At 33.8% G+C, this 23884-nt stretch overlaps 1 protein-coding gene across 6 annotated transcripts; it reads left to right on the plus strand.

Moving 5' to 3' along the window:
- The first annotated feature begins 4332 nt into the window (after positions 1-4332).
- On the plus strand, positions 4333-12079 carry LOC110609725 (somatic embryogenesis receptor kinase 1). 6 transcript variants are annotated; one of them, XM_021749502.2, is made up of 11 exons: positions 4333-4900; positions 5772-5904; positions 6009-6080; positions 8495-8638; positions 9010-9081; positions 9202-9273; positions 9355-9467; positions 9936-10067; positions 10149-10490; positions 10644-11038; positions 11424-12079. In XM_021749502.2, exons 1-11 carry the CDS (start codon positions 4813-4815, stop codon positions 11736-11738), a joined length of 1878 nt encoding a protein of 625 aa, XP_021605194.1. In that variant the 5' UTR covers positions 4333-4812; the 3' UTR covers positions 11739-12079. The 6 variants fall into 6 exon arrangements, with proteins under 6 accessions (XP_021605194.1, XP_021605195.1, XP_021605196.1 ...); XM_021749505.2 differs by lacking the exon at positions 4333-4900 and adding an exon at positions 7739-7998 and having other exon boundaries at positions 5856-5904; XM_043954329.1 differs by lacking the exons at positions 4333-4900; positions 5772-5904 and adding exons at positions 6620-7622; positions 7739-7998 and having other exon boundaries at positions 6064-6080.
- Positions 12080-23884: the final 11805 nt, after the last annotated feature.

The raw sequence follows: 23884 nt of genomic DNA on the forward strand, positions 1-23884 counted from the left end.
TTGAAATTAATGAGGAATTTTGATTTTCAGAACAGAAAAGAAGAGGGGTACTAATTACTATTTTCCTTTTGAGGTTATTAGTAATTTGATTTTGTTTAAAAATACTTAATTTTGAAAGATAAAATTATTTTTCTTATGTTTTTTAATTAAGATTATATATTGGACGAAACTATTTTTTAGAAAAATATTTTTCATATTTTTTAATATTCAGAGCACTTATACATAGTTATTATATTGAATTTGAATCAGATTTAGGATTAATCTATTTTGATTGACGTCTCTATTGTGTTGTGCATATGTTGTTGCCGGCAAATACTATTTTTTTATTTTGAATATTTTAAATTATTCTCAAATCATTTCTGCAAGAAATTCAATTTTTTTTAATTTTTCGATAAAAGAATTCATTCTTTTCATAAAATATAAGAGGTAAAACTAATAAAGTTTTTTTTTTTCAATTCATTTTGTAATCGAATAACTCATTTAAAGATTGTTTTTTATCCAATTCGTAGAATCAATAAAATTTTATTGAGTTATTTTTAAAAGAATACTTTCTCCTTTTTAAAGAGAAAATCATTTTTTAGATTTTGAAAATTTTATTAATACTTTTGTATATAAATATATTAATATATTTTATTTAAATTAAAATTAAATAATAAAAATAAATTATTTGATTAAAAAATAGATTTATTATTTAATTTTTCTAAGTGTTTCAAATCTTAGAAAATTGAAATATATTTTCTTTTAAAAAATATTTTTATAAAATAAATAGAGTTTAAATATACGACCTTTTTCAGTCTGGTCAAAAACATATTATTCATGCTAATTTAGAAATTTGCAAAACAGTTAATACATTTCATTTATAATTTATATTTTCAAATTTTATTGATAAAGTGAAAAAATAAATTCATTTGTCAACTAATTTAACACTTAAAACATACATGTTTCATTTTACAGAATTAAAAAATGCACTACTTAGTTGGATGTTTCCTTCATATATCTATTATAAGAAATTACAAGAACTTGCTTTTTAAAAAAAAAAATAAATAAATTCTTATTTTTATTTTATTCATATATCCGGACATATTACAAGCATGCTCTTAAAATTTATATCATGGAAGTATATATTTCATTTTTATTCGTTGGATTCACCACCTTAACTTGATGAAGTAAAGTATTACGCTTATTGAATAATTCTCCCTGAGATTATCTATCCAATTGTTCCTCCTTTTCTCTTCTTACAGTTTTTTTTCTCTTTAATTATATTATTTTGTTCTTATATATTCAATAAGATATTTGACTGTTTGATTCATAAATAAATATTTTAATATTTTAATGTTTTTAGCGGCGTTTAATATTGTAATTAGCTTCCTTATTCAAAATAAAAACGTATAGGTTGTCATTCAAAAAAATTATTTCTCCTCCGTGACTTCGTTTTAAGAAAATTATTATTTAATGTTCGGGTTCTGAATTTTAAAAAATATATTAAAATATTATTAATATTTTAAAAAATTTACTAATTAATTTTACCGCTAAAATTAGCGATTAAATATTATAAAAAAATTTAAAATGTCTTAATATAAATAGATTAATGAATAAATTTTTTAAAAATTTTAGGAATTAACTAATAAATTTTTTTAAAATTTGAAAGATTAAATAGTAAAATATTTAATAAAAAAATTAATTAATAAATTTTTTAAAATATTAAAATTATTTTAATATATTTTTGAAAATTAAAATATTAATATATAAATTTGTTAATATTATAAAAATTAAATAATAATTTTTTTTATTTTTTCGAAAATACTTATTTTTAAACTATACCAAAATGTAACAAAGCAAAGGGCTCGTTAACCAATAACATTAAAAAATTTGGCACCCACTTTTTATTTGACTTTTTTTATGTTTTTATATTCAAAGAAAAATGATTAGATTACTTAAATTGGTAATTGGTGGACACAATCAAAGCTCAAATGGGCCAAAACACATTAGACTTAATTAATTAATTAATTAATTAATTAATTAATTATAGAGATTAGAGAATGAAGTGTGCCTGCATAATGTCGTGGCGTAGCTAGAGTGCAAGTCCCTCAACTTCTAGTCCAATTATAACTGATATGTATGGTCCCGAAGGAACAACATTTTTATTTTTTATTTTATTTTTTTCACAAGTCTAAACAAAAGGACCCAAAGCCAAATGAGTGCACACGTGCTTCACGTGCATTTCCATTTATAAAAGCAGGAAAAATGTTGTGAGCTTTTAATTAACTTAAAATTTTAAAAATTAAATTTATTTAACCTTTAAATAAAATAAAAATATAAAAATTTAATTCAACTTATTTCTAATTAAATATAGGCGAAAACGGGAAGGTGTCCCAATCACAAAATTCTCGAACGCCGTAGCTGGAGTTGGACCGTTTAGTGATGCATCTTTGTAACCACGGGTGGTTGAAATTAAAATTTTAATATTTATAAAAATTAAATTAAATAGATTTTAAATAAAAATTAATTTAAATTAAATCAATTTAATTTAATTTAGTTGAATTTTTTATTTTATTTTAAAATTTAATTAAAATATTTTAATTTTAAATATAATTTGATTTTTTTATATTATTAAATAATATATTATTATTACTAATGATTTTATTGATTTTTTTATTAACATTAAATTAAATTAAAATAATTAAATTTTTTAAATATAAAATTAAATAAAATAAAAAAATAAGAAATCGAATCAAATTTCATTTAATTAATTTTTTGTATTTATATTAAATACTACTCACTTTGAAAACACTAAATTCAATAAAAATATTATAAATTCATGAGATATTATTATATGTTTTGCACGCAGAATTGACTGCATAGTTGCACATCAATAATATTTGGGATTAGAAGATTAAATATTTAAATTAAAATCTGCTCAATATCTATAGAATATCGCCTTGCTATTTGATGAATAAGTTATTTATAAACTAAGCAAGAATAATATGGTTGGTGCCTTACAGGAATCTATGATCGCTAAATCTTCGACATTCATACCATGATTGAGTCATAGAAAAATTAAATTCAAAATCCACTAAAATTTTAGGCGAGTTTGTCCATCAATATATAATTCAAACCACATTTAAAAAAGCCTGATAAATTAGGATTCAAACTCAACAAAAAAAAATTTAGTTCACTTGACTTGATGAGTGCATGAGAACGGATTTATCTGTCCCATAAGTCTGTCAACACGTGCGCTGAAAAGAATTAAATAATAATTTAATGATGGAGAGAGAAGTATGTCTGTAAGTACGGCTCTAATAACGACAGTACTATAAGATGACAATCATACGTCACTAGAGAATAAATAAAAAAAAATACATGAACTATTTATACTAAGTTTACAGACACATATCAAAACTCTACTCTTTTCTAAATTTCAGGCTATTAGCAACTATTTCGAAGTTTAATGAAAATACTAGGAAATGCTTATAAAATATAAAATATATTGAGTTTCAAAAAATTGCATATTTTAAAGTTGATCCTCAGTTGCTTTTGTAATGCAAAAAAATAAGATTAATAATTCATAACTCATAGACTATTGGCTAGTGGATGCAGTGATTGTTGAGATTCTGTTGATTTTATATTGACTATTAGTCTATTAACAACAAGTAAGTATCAAAGTCTCGATTGGCCCTATTCAGAGGAGTATCCTCCTTGTGTTTAGGTCAGGAAAATGATGCTATGATCCATCAATGGGCAAGGACCAAAGACACTGCCAAGTTACCAATTATGGACTAATGGACTTAGTCTGAAAATCTTTTTTTTTTTCCTTTATTTTTCACTTTGGTGTTTGGACAAATAGAGGATGAAAAAGAAAATAATATTTATTTTTTGTAAAAAAATAATTTTATATTTTTCAATGCAAAATTTTTATTTTCTCATTATTTTTCCTCCAATTTAAAGAGAAAATAAATGGAGAAAAATAAAATTTATTTTTTTTCCTCTTTATTTTCTTCTTCTTTTCCAAATAATGTAAGGTAAAAATTCTTCTTATTTTCTGTTATTTATTTTTCTTTCCTTCCATTTTACCTATATCCAAACAAGAGTTAAAGTTCAAATTACAGTAAAATATTTTTTTTTATTAATAAAAAGAGATGGCCCACATTTTGACCACGAAACGGTGTTATGACGCCTCACGTCACTTTCCATGTTATAGCGCCACTGCGGTTTTTTTGACTGCGATCGGGCAGCGGTCAGCCCATCCCTCCCTCCCTCCGTAGTCCCCTCAGGGCAGCCACTCTCTCTCTTATTAAATTAAATGGCTATTTTTTTTTTTTAAAAAAAAAGGAAATATCTCTCTCTTCTTTGGCTTGAAGGGAGAGAACACAGACACACACACTTCACTTAAAGTGAAGCAAAAAGAGAAAGTTTATTACTTTTTGAGTTTTCTCTTCTGGCTAAAAGGAAGCAGTGAAAAATGTTTTGAATTTCTTTCTTTTTTGTTTTTCTCTGTTTTTGTTTTCCCCTTTTGGACAATGTTAATGAATGTGTCTAAGAGAGAGAGTGGGGGAAGGGAGGAGGGATCAGGGTCTTGTTGCTTTTGGGATGTGATTTTAAGGAGGTAATTTTGTAGATAATGGTGGGGTTATTCTAGAGATTTTAGAAAGTTAGGGTTTTGTTGGGTTTTCTTCTTTCTTCTACTTCTTCTCTCTCTCTCTTTTTCTTTTGTTAGGTGATGGTGAGCTGGGTTTTGGTTTGTTGTTGTTTGGATCAGAGGAGATTGAGAGGTTAAAGTTTCAGGTGAGTGTGTGTGTGTGTGTTTGTGTAGTGATGATGGAGAGGAAGGTTGGAGCCTTGGTTTTTGTTTGGCTGATCTTTCTGCTGCTTCCATTGTGGTTGGCTTTGTGTAATATGGAAGGTTCGTTGTCTTTCTTTTTGGTTTGCTAGTTAGTTATTGCTTTTTCAGTACTATATTTTGTTGAGTTTCTTTTCCTTTTGCTAAATTTGAAGAGTTTGATCTCGGTTTTTGCTTCCTTTTTTTGATTTATGGAAATGGGTTTCTGTTTTTTCTTATTAATTATGTGCATAGTGAGTAATGGCTGTTTATGGTACAGTATAGGTACTCCTGTGATAGTCGTTATTGGTGATCTTATAGAATTCTTCATAAGTATATAGCTTTTATTGCTTTTCTTACCAAATTTTTTAATGAGAATATGTGATGAGTTGGGTGATGCTATACTGGTTTACCGTAGAAATTATTGGTAGTTTGTACTATTCATGACTTTTAACCGGGCAATTAGTCAAAATGCCCTTTTCGGATTAATTAGAAAATCTCTCAAGGCACTTCTTATTTCTTTTCTTTTTCTCTCTCCTTTATGGAATGATCTTAACATTGACCATGGTTTTTAGTGGACACGTAATTCTTTACTGTGAGATTAGTTACAGTATCCCAAGTTGTAAATATTCTTTACTCAACCTTCATGATGGAGAAAATCGTAAAATCCATGCTCATTTTGAAGAATATCTATATATATATATTGGCCTTTCATTTCTGCATATAGCTTTTCCTTGAACCTTTGGCTTAGTTTACTGAGAGACATGATTTACACACCTTCAACCTAAAATCTGTGTCACTGAGCATTGATGTCTTCAGGAGCTACCAGGTGTCTAAAATAGTGCTTTTGGGAAGCTCTGCATTCTATTGTATTTGTTCCTTATTGGTTCATTCTTATCACATCTTCTAGTATCAAGTTGGTTATTGTCATTCCCTAAGTGTTTCATTCAAACAGGTGATGCTTTGCACAGCCTGAGAAGCAACCTGATTGATCCTAACAATGTCCTGCAGAGTTGGGATCCTACCCTTGTCAACCCTTGCACATGGTTTCATGTCACCTGCAACAATGATAATAGTGTTATAAGAGTGTAAGCTTCTCACCATTGGACATTATGTAATTACACACTCATGATATAATTTACTTGAATTGCATTTTCCTGCCGGTTACGTGATATTTCTTCTTCGCTTTCAGTGATCTTGGAAATGCTGCTTTGTCTGGTCAGCTTGTTCCACAACTTGGCCTTCTTAAGAACTTGCAATACTTGTAAGTAGTATCTCTAATTTTAAAGTTAAATTGCATATTTTGTTTGTCCAATTGTTACAGCCATAATACAATGCACTAGTTTATAGCTAGTTTCATGAAAGCATATGTGCTATTAATGGTCATATCCTTCCTGTTGATATGATGCAATGCATTAAGTAGTTTGGTAATCTGGTCAATTTAATAGGATATGCTAGTCTTTTTATCTCTTTTTTTTTTTATTTAGGTGAGAATTTCAATTTTCAATAATTTTCTTTTCCTATAATGTCCTTATGGCCCATAGTCAACTTTGGTTCCTTGTACTTCGAGGACATGAAAATTTAAAAAGTTTGTACAAAGACACATTTGGAGTGGAGATGAGAATTACATTCTTGGAAAAATTTATATAAAATAGTATCTGATAATGCAATAACAGGAAGGGAAAGTGATAAAAAGAGAATGAAAAACTTCATGAACTTGTTTTTTTCCCGTTTTATCCATTTTTATGTGGAGAATATTGTGCAACTTGTTTCTTTCAACCTGATGAAATTTCCCTTTGTAAGTTTGGTGAGTTGGAAAGAAGCTTCTAGGGGACTTTATGGAACAAGTTGCTTGTGCAACAGATGAACACTTCAAGCATTTTCTTTTCTTTCAATTTTACATCTCTTCTTTAGGAATATAAAAACATTCTTGCTTGAATGATTTTATCGCACAGAATTATCCAAATGTAAGCACCTTTTATGCTAAACAGGAAAATAGTTCCCTTTGATTGTTTGGATACTTGACAATGATGGAAATGAAGAATGCTACTTCTTTTGCAAAATAGTTGAAGTGTATGCGTATGACTACTTCGGTAGCACGTATAAGTGCATATGCAGATTTCTGTAGACAGATTTGGATATGATAATAAAAATACAGGATTCTCCAATGGGAGTGATTTTTAATTCTCCTCTGCTGGTGAAATGCCCTAATGAGTTTAGATTGTTGCTCTCCTACAGATGTAGTTTGATATGTAGACAAAGGTTAAACTGAGGTTCATAGGTTAGTTGGAGAAAGCTGATGAGGTGATCTGCAAGGGCTAGTGCTTCATAAGACAGTTCACAAATGTATGCAGATATAGACTTATAGTAAGAAGGGGTAACATTCTTCCCTCATTGAAATGGTTGGGAAAATAGTTTATGCTACACATATTTACCAACCATGCAGATTGTGGTGGTTTTCAACCACACTTTTTGCACTAAAACACGTAGAGTAGTTTCACAGACCAATGAGCTTTGAAGGAAATATATGCTCATGTCGGTGTCTGTCAAAAGTTCCATTTCTAGATCAAATTTCCTCCACCAATAAGTGTAATGGCATCTTCAGTTAGAGAGTTGACGTACAATGGTGAAGGAAAAATTCAAGCAGTATTTTCCAAGTTTGTATGGGAAAAGAGCTTTCTATGAGAATGTGATGTTTCTGGTGTGGAATATTCATTGAGTTGCAACCTACTCATTGAATTTAAAATTTGCTCTGTTTTAATTATGACAAGTGAAATTGAGACATATCATGTGCTGGTTGACATAGGTAATGGCAATAATTATTATCTTTTTATGTAGATTAAAGATCTATTGCGATATATATTTTCATCCCTTAATATAACAGACTAATGTGCAAATATCAACATACAATGCGTAAAACAGGTCCTGGAGAAGCTTTTTGCAAAACATAGTGTAGGATTGAGCGCTTACCACCTTCCCCAAGCTCTAGCTTTTAGCAGAGGCACAACTTCAACTCCTTGTATTGTAGCAGCCCAAGCGCCATGGGTAGAAGGAATCTGGGCAAGATACTGGTTCACCTAGCCAGCAAAACCCCCCAACCAAGCACCTGCTAGGGATTTGAAACCATGAGCCTGGTTTTTGATGTCAATTACAGGATTAAGCACTTACCACTGTGCCAAAAGGTTAAGAATTTAGCAAAGTGTAACTTCAATTCCTTAGTGTAACAGCCCGAGTGCCATGGGCTAAAAGGATGTGGACAGGATGCTGGCAAGTGCTGGGTGCATAAACTAAAAATTATATTTTGGATTCACATCTTGACATTTTCTTACAATACTTGCACCTTTAACTCTAGATTTGAACCAATTTCATTTAATTGCATTAAGGACCTGCATGCTCATGCAAACACTTTAAAAACTAATTAATAGCACATGAATTATTTATTAGCATCAAAACTTAGTTAAGACACCTAGGTCCAACGCATAGTTTCACCATTGTGAATTTCATTTTAGTTTGCTCTACTTGAACAAAAATGAAGAATTTACTTCTGATTTAATTATAGATATCCTGAACATTGCCTGGCCATCTGTTAAAATTGCATCAAGTCTTGTGTGTTGACAGTTATAAATCTTATTTCATCATGAACCTTCATGATTGACTAAAGCAGTATATAATGAACAGGGAGCTCTACAGTAATAACATAAGTGGACCAGTTCCTGGTGATCTTGGAAACTTGACTAACTTGGTGAGCTTGGATCTTTACTTGAATAGTTTTACTGGTCCCATCCCAGAAAGTTTGGGCAAGCTATCAAAATTAAGATTCCTGTAAGTATGCTTACCACGTAACAAAAACATATGGCATCTACATTTAGTTCACAATTTTCAAATAGTGCAGTGCAAGTAGGATAACTAATATTTTACTGAATATTTAATGATTATGAAATTTTGTAATATCTGCATGTTACTGTTATTTATGCATTGGAGTGTACAAACCCAACATGCCCAATTTGACACACACACATGCACATGCCCCCAAATTAAAGGGGCACTTCATGCTTTTGCCATATGTATTTCCTTTAAACATAAATCTGCCTTTGTGTTTTATGTCTATTAATGATAATCATTGCAATTGCATCTCTTGATTGGTTCTTTATTATAATTTTTTGGGGGTTCTTGCCTGTGATGTGCAAGGGTAGTCGGCTCAACAACAACAGCTTGACGGGTCGCATTCCTATGTCATTGATTAATATTTCATCACTTCAAGTGTTGTGAGTGCCTAACTCATTTGGAGATGTTGTGAAGAATTTCCTCACTTGCATGCACACACATACACAAGAGGCATGTTTGATGCTAGACTAATTTGTTAATCATTTTACTTGTGTATGCAGGGATCTATCAAACAACCGTCTCTCTGGAGTTGTTCCCGATAATGGTTCCTTCTCAATGTTCACTCCCATCAGGTTGTTTGCTAATAAACATACACCATGTTTTTTTCACTAGCTATTTTGGTAATTCTTATAAAAGGTTTACTTGCATTGCAGTTTTGCTAATAACTTGGACCTATGTGGGCCGGTTACTGGGCATCCCTGCCCAGGTTCTCCTCCATTTTCACCTCCTCCGCCATTTGTCCCACCACCCCCAATTTCCTCACCAGGTAATCTTCTGTTTCATTCTTATTTGTGACTTGCAGTTGCATTTAAATGATTGCTTGCATTGGTATGCTTTTGCCCTGTGGTGCGGTTGATCCTTGTTTTTTAATTTGATTTTGCTTGTTTTTTATGCTTGAAGTTTATTAATATTATGTACGCAGACATGGAGATGTATTTACTTCAATACATGTGAGCTAACTATTGTAAAGGCCACCTTGGGGAAAAACAGTTGGTTTTATGTGACTGGCAATATCAAAAAATTTCATTTGCTTTAGTAATCATATAAGATGCTTTTGATATTGGTTTATTGAAATTGTTATTGTCTAAGAAGTGGTTTTACATCTACAGCCTATAAAAATCTGCAATTACTCTTTTTCTCTCTTTTTATTCTGTAATTTTCCTTTTACTATGTGAGTTTATAATATGTAACAATTTTGGATGTTGATTTTTTTATTCTTTGCATCAAAATTCAGGTGGGAATGGTGCAACTGGAGCAATTGCTGGAGGAGTAGCTGCTGGTGCGGCCTTACTATTTGCTGCTCCTGCATTAGCATTTGCTTGGTGGCGTCGTAGGAAACCTCAAGAATTCTTCTTTGATGTACCAGGTTAGTGTGTAAACAAAAGTTGAACCCGTTTTTTAAATATTTATTGACATTTTGGTAATGAGGTGTATTATCTCCTTGCAGCTGAGGAGGATCCTGAAGTTCATCTGGGACAACTTAAAAGGTTTTCACTGCGAGAATTACAAGTTGCAACAGATAGTTTCTGCAACAAAAACATTCTTGGTAGAGGAGGATTTGGCAAGGTTTACAAAGGACGTCTAGCAGATGGCTCATTGGTAGCAGTAAAGAGACTGAAAGAAGAGCGTACTCCAGGAGGGGAGTTGCAGTTTCAAACAGAAGTAGAGATGATAAGCATGGCTGTGCATCGAAATCTCCTTAGATTACGCGGGTTTTGCATGACACCAACTGAACGACTCCTTGTTTATCCATACATGGCAAATGGAAGTGTTGCATCATGTTTAAGAGGTAGTCTTGCTTTTGATTACACATTCGTCCTTGAATTTTAACTGCAACCTCACATCTTGTTTCGACAATATGCTTGTCTGCTGGCATTTTTAAGAATTGACCCTTTATGCTACCCTTTATCATTCTTATTCATCTATTGATGAATGCATGTAGAGCGCCCACCATCTCAACCTCCTCTTGATTGGCCAACACGGAAGCGAATTGCATTGGGATCTGCTAGGGGTCTATCTTATTTGCATGATCATTGTGACCCAAAGATTATTCATCGCGATGTTAAAGCTGCAAATATTTTGTTGGATGAGGATTTTGAGGCTGTTGTTGGGGATTTTGGGTTGGCTAAATTGATGGACTACAAGGATACTCATGTCACTACTGCTGTTCGTGGTACAATAGGACATATAGCTCCAGAGTACCTCTCTACTGGAAAATCATCTGAAAAAACTGATGTTTTCGGGTATGGAATCATGCTTCTGGAGCTAATTACTGGACAGAGGGCTTTTGACCTTGCTCGGCTTGCAAATGATGATGATGTTATGTTGCTTGATTGGGTACGCAATCATTTACTAGTGTTTACTTTCTTGCCAATTGCTTATATAATTCCTGGAGCAATTTAACTTTGAGAGAATTACCATGAGGTCCCTTGGTTTTGAAGAAATCAATTAGTTTGTCTCTATTTCAAAATCATTCAATTAAAACATCTATGTATTTTGTGAAATTGAACTCTTTAGTCTTGCTATCAGAAAAACCTTTAGTTCTTAGGAGACTTGATAGTAATTTACCTTTTAACTTCTATTTGGACTTTGACATGACTGTGAGAGTTGCCTATCTATCATCCAAATCAATTTTTGGATGAGCTACATAATGTCTAGATGAAAGTTTTTCTGCTTCCATGTTCTATCTTCGGCCTCTAATCGTATATGATCGTCTTATCAGGTAAAAGGACTTCTGAAAGAGAAGAAGTTAGAAATGCTGGTGGATCCGGATCTCCAGAACAAATACGTAGAAGCCGAGGTGGAGCAGTTAATCCAGGTGGCACTGCTCTGTACACAAGGGTCGCCAATGGAACGGCCTAAAATGTCGGAAGTGGTACGAATGCTCGAAGGGGATGGCTTGGCGGAGAGATGGGATGAGTGGCAAAAGGTGGAAGTTCTCCGGCAGGATGTGGAGCTAGCACCTCATCCTAATTCTGACTGGATTGTAGACTCAACAGAAAATCTGCATGCAGTAGAGTTATCTGGTCCAAGGTGACATTGGCAGAACCACAAGTAAAGAAGAAATACTCACTACTTTTTTTTTTTTTAATCATAATTTTATTTTCTATCTTTTTTTAATATTTAATTTTGGCTTTTTGGGTTGCCATTTTGATTTGATGAACATTTCACATCCTGATTTAAGTCTCCTTTGTAAGTTCATATTGCATTGTATTCATTACATTTGTGCATATGAGTCGGTTGTTGAGATGAAAATTGGTGTAATCTTCTGAGATTATTTGTGTTTTTTGTATGGATGCGGCTGAGGCAGTTCAATCTTTTGCTTGCTGCTGCTTCATTTACCCTCGTTAATTTAATTCTACTGTCTCTCTCTCTCTCTCTCTCTCTATATGTATACAGAGAAACTACGCCTGCCTAATAAAAGGAAAATTACTACTTTATCTTTATTAAACTATGTCTATTAAACGTTATAATTTTTTAAAAAATTTATTAGTTAATGTAAAATATTTTATTATTCAACTTTTATAGATTTAAAAATTTTTTTAAAAATTATTTTTTAGACTTTAAAGTATAATATAATTAATAAATTTATCTTTCAACTTTTCGTATTGAACAAATTAGTTTCTGAGTATTTATTCCATTCAAATTAGGAGTCTTATATTATGTTATTCACTATTTAGACTTGTAAAAAAATAAAATAAAATTTAATTTTAAATATACTTTCAAATAGGGCTGTAAATAAATCAAGTTATTTGAAACTCGACTCGATAAAAACTCGATCAGACTTGATTCGATTTCTAAATGAGCTAAATTTGAGTTTAATTTTTAGCCTTGTTTATTAAATGAGTTAAACTTGAGTTCCGTAGTATTTGGCTCGTTAAGGTTTGTGAGCTGACTCGTTAAGAGATTCGTGAACAAACTTGTTAGGAGGCTCGTGAACAGACTCGTTAAGAGGCTCGTGAATAAACTCGTGAGAAGTCTCGTTAAGAGACTCGTGAACAGATTCGTTAAGAGACTCGTAAACAGACTTATTAGGAGGCTCGTTAAAAGACTCGTGAACATGCTCGTTAAAAGACTCGTGAACAGACTTATTAAAAGACTTATGAACGAACTCGTTAAGATGTTCGAGTAGGCTCGTTAAGAGACTCGATTCAATTCGATTACACCCATAAGCCACTCAATCTATTTACCATATATATTGTTAATTTTTATATTTCTATCCTTTTGTAACGACCCGGAAACCGATACCCCTCTGTAACGGCCCGAACCGCCACCGGCGCTAGGATCCAGATCGGCTTAAGGCCGCCGGGACCCGTAGCAAGCCAAACATACCTCCTATCATCTGGTCAAATCCCATACATGATCAAAACTTTAACATAAAAACTGAAACATCTGATGTAAATACCAAGCTTGACCTGTATGCGACATACCTGGAAACATAAAGAACCCCCTACTAGAGCTCTTATCAAAACTCTAGCTGGGTCAATATAACATACATCAAGCCGGTGTCACATCCAAAGAACTAGAACCTAACCTGTGCATGCATCAAACCACAAACATAAGACCTCCACTAGGGTCCTCATCAAACTCTAGCATGGTAAACAACACATGCCACCAGATTAGTTCAAACACAACTCAACAGCTAAAATATTACATACATCATGTATTAAACAGGGACTAACCAAGTCTTAGGGCCAAGCACAGCACTAATCCATAAACATAACTCTACTGTACTTGCATTACATTCTCTTACAAATCATTATGTCTATTTACAATACATGTCCACACAAAAAGTACTAATCTAATACTATTACAAAAGCAAAACCTTAACTTTTGAGTCTTCCCGGTCGACCTTCTACCTGCAACACTGGGGTTAGGGGAGAGGGGTGAGCTAAAAAGCCCAGTGAGTAGAAACAAAGAAAACAGTTCATTAATTACATGCTTTCATGAAATGCGTCACAGCACAAACAAGTCATATCACGGATTGGACCCAACCCCAAAACATCCCTTCCAGTCTCAGTATGCCCGGCCCAGTCGGGTCTCACAACCTTCGTATGCCTGGCCCGGCCAGGTCTTACAACAACTGTATATGTATGCCTGGCCCGGCCAGGTCTCACAACATCTCTAGGGCTAGTGGGGTCGTCCTTGGTCCAATCTCCATCAACAGTAAATAATGCAATGCTTCATATTCGTGTAACTAGTGCAATCAACCTATTACATATAAACATGATGCATGAGCATGCTTTAGGCATTTGATTTCATAAAATAAAGATTAAGTTTAGTTCTACTCACCTCTGGCAGACGCTGGACTGACTCTGCAACAGCTAACACTGATGGCCTCCTCGATCCCTCGGGTCCGATCCTACACAGGTGGACTCAAATGAGGAGCCAACACACTCTAAACAACTCATAAACAACTGCCCAAAAACCCCTAAAACATCACTTAAACATGCATAGAAAACAACCAAGAAATGGCTGGACAGGGCACTTTCGGCGGCACCTTCGGCGGCCGAACCCTCCCTCCAGAGACGAAACTCGGGCACTTTCGGCGGCACCTTCGGCGACCGAAAGTCCCTCTCCAGAGACGAAAATCAGGCACTTTCGGCGGCCAAACCTTCCTTCGGCGGCCGAAAGTCTGCTTTCAAGCCAAAACTCAACTTTCGGGGGCAAGGTTAGGCGGCCAAACCATGCATCCAAAGGCAGGTTCGGCGGCCGAAGCTACTTTCGGCGGCCGAAGCTACTTTCGGAGCTTCGGCGGCCGAACCTGAGTTCTTCCCAGAAGGGCAGAACTCAGCTTTACATGTATTCAAGCCTCCCAAACCTTCCAAACACCCCAAAACAAGCACCCAACTTTACTAAAACATGCATAAACCCTTAACCATGCACAAAGGAGCTTAAACAAGCTTAAACTCCAACAAAGAACATCAAAAACATACATAAAGAGCTTATGACCCACATAAGCCAAAACCAACAAAACTAGCTTAAACCTCACTTGCTCTTTCCCAATCATGCATAGACTCTCCCACATGCATAAACTAGCTTAACATTCAACATAACATCATTTAAACATATCTAAACAGGCATAAGCATACATTGGGCATAAAACCCACATAAACCTAAACATGCATATCTACCCAATACTCAACCATTAAAACCTCTAAAAACTCACTTAAAACTTCATGAAACGTAAAGGAAAGCAAGGATCTACACTTACCTCTTAAAGATCGAGGGTTGGTGCGACCCAAAGCTTGAGGTGTGGAGAACCCAAACTCTTAAAGTCTTCAAGCTCTCCAAACCTTGATCCAAGCTTGAAAACTCTTCAAAACCGCCATAGAACTCATGAAAACATGAAGGAGATGAAGAAAAACATGAAAATGACCAAAGGAGGGCAAAGACTCACCTGAGCTCGAGAATGGGGAGAAAACTCGCCCATTTCCGATCTGAGGGCTCTTTATAGGTGGCCTGGTCGAAGACCTTCGGCAGCCTAACGTGCCCCCTAAACTCATACATGTTCGGCGGCCGAACTTGAGGTTCGGCGGCTGAACCTTGGCTCGTTCAAACAAGACTTTCGGAGGCCAAAAGCGCTCCCGAAGCCTTTCCATGTTCGGCGGCCGAACCTGACAAACGCCTCCTTGGTCTTTTCTTTTCAAAACTCAATTCATTTTCATTTAAAACCATGAAATCATGTGAAAATATTTTAGAAAACACATTTTACCCCTCTAGAAGCCTTTGGCATCTTCAGAATTCCAGATTCCAACGGAGATTCCGCCGGAAGGTAGGGATTCCGATGCCGGAATCTAGCCGGGTATTACATTCTTCCCCCCTTTAAGAACATTCGTCCCCGAATGTTCCACAAACAAACAGGCATTCTTAAAAAAACATAACATCAATCAAGCAAATCAGCAAGCAAAACCTAAGAATCTCTCTCCTGAAAGAGAGACACAGGCACTGCTGGAATATAAACTCCCGGGTCTTCTAGGCACACCTTAGCAATACCCAACCTTCTCCTGAACTCCACTGGCTTCCACTGCGCTACTCTGATCCTTACTCTTTTCTCTTCATCCTTACCAACTGGCTTCTTCTCACTGCTAACCCAAAACTAACTCTAACTCTCACAGGTAGTACCCGGATTTCAGATCTATCTTGGAAAACAAACAGCTCCTACTAACTGTTCCAATAGATCATCAATCCTGCAATGGGAATACCTGCCCTTGGTAGTGACCTTGGTCAACTGCTTACAGTCGTTACAAAGTCTCAGGGATCCATCCTTCTTTTCCCACAACCACACCGGAACAATCCAGGGTGAGGTACTAGGTCGGATAAAACCCCTTGTCTACCAAGTCTCGCCTCTACTCTGACTACTACCTCTCTCTATGCAGGCGCCATCCCGTAGGGGAGAATAGAAATGGTTCTGGGTCCAGACACCACTCCTATGCTCAACTCCATTTCCCTAACAGATGGTGAACCTGACAACTAGCCTGGGAAGACATCTAAGCACTCTCTAACAACTAGTACTGAGGCTGGTTCCCTGACCTGACTGCTAACCTTTCAACAAGAGCTCGAACTCTCTGACAACCCCTCCTACGTACCCTACGAACCTGACAGGCTGACATCAAACCTCTAGGCATCCCTACTGTGTTCCCTCAACAGACTACCTCTGACCCATCCTGTCCTCTAAACTTGACTACCTTGTCTCTACAGGCTAAGATAGCACTACGAGTAGAAAAACCCAGTCCAACTCTAAACTGACGTCCAGACAGTCAAGTCTAGGACCTCAAAGTCGGGTGGAAGGCATCTACCCTCAACTGACACAGAACTGAACCGGCAGACTGACTCTGCCACAGATGGATCACACTCGGGTAGACTGACCCAAAGAGAACACTCTAGCCTAGAAGCTATCAACTCAACCTCTCGACGGCTCCTAGAGCAACTAAAGAAAGAGAAACACCAGGGTTCACAAAAACATACACATCAGAACATTCAAAAGTGAGCGTACCTGACACCACCATGTTCGATGTGTCTGCCTCCTGCTGAGCTTGGGTGAAGATCTGAGCTGGAGCTGACGGACCTTCTCCGCGGGAACCTTCAGAAGAAAAGGCTGACCCTCTTCCTCTGCCTCGACCACTAACCTGAGCCACGGCTGGAGCTGCTGGCTGAGCCGCTCTACCTGAAGTTGCCCGCTGAGACTGTGCCAACCAGGGCGCAATGGGACACTCACGTACCATGTGCCCTTCCTGACCGCATCTGAAACATAGATTAGTCCCAATCAGACAGACTCCCTTGTGCGGCCTTCCGCACCTCATGCATCTTGAACTGCCTGAGCCAGAGCTTGAGCCACCAAAACCCAGACTAGCCTTCAAATTCCGCCAAAGCTTCTTCTTCTTCCCCCTCAGGGTTTTGCCCCACTTTACTCCTCTTGTGGCGGCTGTACTCAGAGTGGAGGGATCAATCCCTCCTGAACTTGAGATCCTGGAATCCTGAGTCCGAGCACGCTCCTGAGAATCTCCCATACCTTCCTCTGGCACTCTGATTCCCAAACTGACATCTCTTCTCTGAACATCCACCTCTACTTCCCTCATACTAGCTGACATCCTTCTTGGAGCCATTCCTTCTCTGCTTGCATCAAAAGACCTTCCAGGGTCCCTCGATGTTCCCCATCTGCTAACTCCCCACGACTGCGCTCTTGGCAGAGCAGGGGGAAAGGTGTCCACACCTTCCCTCTCAGATGGAACTCCAGTCGATTCCACAGATCGACGAGCACCTCGCATTCTGGCTCCTCTGAAGAACAACACACAAGCAATCAATCAATCATTAGCATCATACGGTTCATATGAAAACACATGAACCTGCAACATACATGCATACATAGCATAACATCATGGCATATCACGTCATCATACAAGACAGGACTCAACATCCTATCCTAGTGGACATGATTTTTCCTATTGTGCTTGCCCTTCTATGACATCTAAACCAACCTCGTTCCGATGTGCAACACACCGTACTCTCGAGGCCCAAAACTCTGATACCACTCTATAACGACCCGGAAACCGATACCCCTCTGTAACGGCCCGAACCGCCACCGGCGCTAGGATCCAGATCGGCTTAAGGCCGCCGAGACCCGTAGCAAGCCAAACATACCTCCTATCACCTGGTCAAATCCCATACATGATCAAAACTTTAACATAAAAACTGAAACATCTGATGTAAATACCGAGCTTGACCTGTATGCGACATACCTGGAAACATAAAGAACCCCCTACTAGAGCCCTTATCAAAACTCTAGCTGGGTCAATATAACATACATCAAGCCGGTGTCACATCCAAAGAACTAGAACCTAACCTGTGCATGCATCAAACCACAAACATAAGACCTCCACTAGGGTCCTCATCAAACTCTAGCGTGGTAAACAACACATGCCACCAGATTAGTTCAAACACAACTCAACAGCTAAAATATTACATACATCATGTATTAAACAGGGACTAACCAAGTCTTAGGGCCAAGCACAACACTAATCCATAAACATAACTCTACTGTACTTGCATTACATTCTCTTACAAATCATTATGTCTATTTACAATACATGTCCACACAAAAAGTACTAATCTAATACTATTACAAAAGCAAAACCTTAACTTTTGAGTCTTCCCGGTCGACCTTCTACCTGCAACACTGGGGTTAGGGGAGAGGGGTGAGCTAAAAAGCCCAGTGAGTAGAAACAAAGAAAACAGTTCATTAATTACATGCTTTCATGAAATGCGTCACAGCACAAACAAGTCATATCACGGATTGGACCCAACCCCAAAACATCCCTTCCAGTCTCAGTATGCCCGGTCCAGCCGGGTCTCACAACCTTCGTATGCCTGGCCCGGCCAGGTCTCACAACATCTCTAGGGCTAGTGGGGTCGTCCTTGGTCCAATCTCCATCAACAGTAAATAATGCAATGTTTCATATTCGTGTAACTAGTGCAATCAATCTATTACATATAAACATGATGCATGAGCATACTTTAGGCATTTGATTTCATAAAATAAAGATTAAGTTTAGTTCTACTCACCTCTGGCAGACGCTGGACTGACTCTGCAACAGCTAACACTGATGGCCTCCTCGATCCCTCGGGTCCGATCCTACACAGGTGGACTCGAATGAGGAGCCAACACACTCTAAACAACTCATAAACAACTGCCCAAAAACCCCTAAAACATCACTTAAACATGCATAGAAAACAACCAAGAAATGGCTAGACAGGGCACTTTCGGCGGCACCTTCGGCGGCCGAACCCTCCCTCCAGAGACGAAACTCGGGCACTTTCAGCGGCACCTTCGGCGACCGAAAGTCCCTCTCCAGAGACGAAAGTCAGGCACTTTCGGCGGCCGAAAGTCTGCTTTCAAGCCAAAACTCAACTTTCGGGGGCAAGGTTAGGCGGCCAAACCATGCATCCAAAGGCAGGTTCGGCGGCCGAAGCTACTTTCGGCGGCCGAACCTGAGTTCTTCCCAGAAGGGAAAAACTCAGCTTTACATGTATTCAAGCCTCCCAAACCTTCCAAACACCCCAAAACAAGCACCCAACTTTACTAAAACATGCATAAACCCTTAACCATGTACAAAGGAGCTTAAACAAGCTTAAACTCCAACAAAGAACATCAAAAACATACATAAAGAGCTTATGACCCACATAAGCCAAAACCAACAAAACTAGCTTAAACCTCACTTGCTCTTTCCCAATCATGCATACACTCTCCCACATGCATAAACTAGCTTAACATTCAACATAACATCATTTAAACATATCTAAACAGGCATAAGCATACATTGGGCATAAAACCCACATAAACCTAAACATGCATATCTACCCAATACTCAACCATTAAAACCTCTAAAAACTCACTTAAAACTTCATGAAACGTAAAGGAAAGCAAGGATCTACACTTACCTCTTGAAGATCGAGGGTTGGTGCGACCCAAAGCTTGAGGTGTGGAGAACCCAAACTCTTAAAGTCTTCAAGCTCTCCAAACCTTTATCCAAGCTTGAAAACTCTTCAAAACCGCCATAGAACTCATGAAAACATGAAGGAGATGAAGAAAAACATGAAAATGACCAAAGGAGGGCAAAGACTCACCTGAGCTCGAGAACGGGGAGAAAACTCGCCCATTTCCGATCTGAGGGCTCTTTATAGGTGGCCTGGTCGAAGACCTTCGGCAGCCTAACGTGCCCCCTAAACTCATACATGTTTGGCGGCCGAACTTGAGGTTCGGCGGCCGAACCTTGACTCGTTCAAACAAGACTTTCAGAGGCCAAAAGCGCCCGAAGCCTTTCCATGTTCGGCGGCCAAACTTCACTTTCGGCGGCCGAACCTGGCAAACGCCTCCTTGGTCTTTTCTTTTCAAAACTCAATTCATTTTCATTTAAAACCATGAAATCATGTGAAAACATTTTAGAAAACACATTTTACCCCTCTAGAAGCCTTTGGCATCTTCAGAATTCCAGATTCCAACGGAGATTCCGCCGGAAGGTAGGGATTCTGATGCCGGAATCTAGCCGGGTATTACATCTTTAATTATATAATTATATTATTAATTTATATATGTAATTTTTTACTTTATAAGTAGACACTCTTTTTAAATTATTAAATCTCTTAATAAACTATTATTATTATTATTCCTTTTATATATTTATATTTATATTTATATGATAATTTTTCTATTCGCTTAATTTTATAAATTAAAATTTTTATATAATTTAAATATAAATCAATATGATTTCATTAATAATATTTTTAAATTAATTATTTTTTTTAACTGAGAAATTAGAAATTAGGAAAATAGAATCTAAAATCTCTTAAATTTATTCAGATACATTTACCACCACACTAAATCTGTAAATACTAAATTGATTATACTTATATTAATATATTTATTTTATGTAATATTTTATATTTATATTATATGTATAGTATTTTTTATATAATAAAATAATTTAATATAAATTATATATTTAAATAAAAATAAATAATGATATATGAATAATGAAATGCTTATATATAAATAATCAAAATAATCAATGATAATATATTAATAAACTTTAAATAAAAACGTCTATCGATACTAATAATAAATTATATAAATTTAATTAAAATTATATAATTTAAAAAAAAACACCGTTCTTTGAAATAGAGAGTTTATATATAGATTTATATATTTATTATATATATTTCAATTAATTTTTTATGTAATATAAATATTTAAATAAATAATTGTTAAATTTAGTATTATATCATTAATTTTATATTAAATATATTTTATATAATTAATTAAAAATTTATAATTACTATTTAAATAATAAATATTATTTGATATTATAAATAAATAAATAAATAAATATTTAAATATTAAAATCTAAATAATAAAAAAAATTCAATCATTTGTTGTTGATGGAACATAATCCAAAACTTTTAAAAACTCACCTTTCATTAATCATTAGACAAAAAATTCATTTTTATAAAATCACTGCACATTAGTTTATATATTAGATATTAAAGATTGAAAAATTTATAGAGATGGAGGGTAAAACTCCTATATAAATAAAATTTTACTTTTTATTATATTTTAAATTAAAGATTTAATTATAATAGATTTTAATTAAATTATATTTAATTTTATTAAAATCTTTTCTTACGTTTTAGTTTAAAATTTTAATATTTAAAAATTTAAATTAATTAAGTTTTGTTGATGAATTTTTCGAGTTCGAATTTGAATTAGATTCGTTATTAGTTTAAATAAATTTTTAATCGAGCTTTCGAGTTTAAATTTTAATTAAACTCGTTACTAATTTAAATAACTTTTCACGAGTCGAGCTCGAATTGAACTCAATTATAATATTTAATTTTTAAGTCGAGTTCAAACTAAATATTAGAGCTCGACTTCGACCTCAACCTTATAAAATTTTTTAATAAATGAGTCTAAACTTTACAAAACTCAACTCATCTCGATTTGATTATGCCTTACTTTTAAATCTCTAAAATTTATTTCTTTTTCGCTTATTCCATTTACCCTCTTTAATTTAATTCTATAAAGAAAACCTAACAAAGAAAAAATTACTACTTAATCTTTATGATGTTATGATTTTTTTTTTAAAATTTATTAATTAATTTTTCATTAATTGTATTGTTAAATATTTTATTATTTAATTTTTATATTAAAATTTTAAAAAATTACTTTTTAATCTTTAAAATATAATATAATTAACATATTTATTTCTCAATTTTTAATATTAAACTTTTAATTTCAGAGTATTTATTCCATTTAAATTAGGAATTTTTCTGTTAAAATATTCTATTAGTCAACTATTCAAACTTGATAAAAAAAAAATTTAGTTTTGAATATACCTTTAAATTTTTAAAATTCATTTCTCCTTTATATATTCCATTTATCCTCTTGCCTGCCTAATAAAAGAAAAATGACTGCTTAGTCTTTATATTAATAGATAAATTTATTAGTCGGTCATTCAATTTTTAAAAATATATTAAATCATTATAATTTTTTAAAAAAATTATTAGTTAGTCTCTCTATACGGTTGAATACTTTATTATTTAATTTTATAAATTTAAAAATTTTAGAAAAAATTATTTTTTAATTTTTGAGATATAATATAATTAATGAATTTATTTTTTTATTTTTAGTATTAAATAGTTTAATTCCAAATATTTATTCTATTTAAATTAGAAGTTATTCTGTTAAAATATTCTACTTAGTCAAATGGATTTAATTTTCTATAATCTCATGCTTTTTTTTTCTTCTACATATTTAATTCTCTCTCTACAATCTTCACTTGCAATGTTCAATACTTATCGTTATTCCTTCTTTTTTTTCTTCATCTTCTCTCTTTCATCTATTCCGCTCTCTCAATTTTCTATTTATTTTTTCTAAAAAAAAAAATAAATAATAAAAAAAAATCGAAGTTGAATCAGAAAATCCAAGCAGAAGCCATAACCATCATTGACGAGAGATATTAATCTTTGTTGACATTCCTATGTTGAATGCACCGATTGATTTTGGGCAAATATACTGCTAGAATGGAATTCACTTGTCAAATTTCAGGATTCAAAATGATAAGACTTCCCAAACTCCAACGGCCAACATCGATGCTTATGGTTTTAATTTTTCATATTCTCAAAGTTATGCTTGTAGAGAAATTGAATTGTAATGGGTTATCTTCTGAGTTTATGTTTGTGCTTTATGGAATTGGAATTGTGCTCATGGATTTTATACTGGACAAGAATCATGTTGAGAGTGTAAAGTTTTGTTTACCTCTTCTATGGAATCATATCGTTCGAAGCATATTTCCCTCTTTTAATTTTAATTTGTTGAATTTCTTTTATTTATGAAAATTAAGTTTGAATTTGAATTTTTCTTTAATCTAAATTGCTTTTATTTGTTAATTTTTGCAATACCACTGCAAATAGATTCAATATAAATATAAATGAATTGATTTTTGAGGGTGATTTTTAAGTTATATGTAATTAAATATTAAAGATTAAAATATTAGATTTTAAAAAGGTATTTCGGTTATTTGTTCGTTGCTCTAATTTTGATGAAATGAAACTTTAGAACTAAAATATTGAGTTCTAAAAATAGGAAGATAAAACTGTTAATTATGTTATACTTAAAAAATAACTCTTTTAAATTTTAAAAAAATTTATTTATTAATTTCTCTACCAGGATATTTTAATTTTTTTTATAATATTTAATAATTAAAATTAATCTATAATTTTTTTATATTTTAATTTTTTTAAATATTTAATAATTAAAATTAACGGATGAATTAAATGATACACGATTAAATTGTAATTTTTTTATCATTGATAATTCATATAAATAATTAATTAAATAGATAAAAATAATATTACTTATTTATAATTTTTTTATATAAATTTTAATTAAAAAATAACAGAAATATGAAAATATTAAAGTGAAAATTTGTTAAAATAGATTTGTTAATTCTAGTAACTTTAAAAAATTTCAATCAGATCTGAATATTGAGAATGAAAATAATTAGATTTGAGTATGGTTATTTTCATGTTGTCATCCCTAATTGATATCGAATATTCTTCCTAATTAAATTCAGATAATGCCCAAGGATTAATCGCGTTCTTACAAAAAAAGGCTTCAAACGTTAAAAA

This window comes from Manihot esculenta, chromosome 2 (genome assembly GCF_001659605.2).
Source record: "Manihot esculenta cultivar AM560-2 chromosome 2, M.esculenta_v8, whole genome shotgun sequence".
Taxonomy (NCBI): Eukaryota; Viridiplantae; Streptophyta; class Magnoliopsida; order Malpighiales; family Euphorbiaceae; genus Manihot; species Manihot esculenta.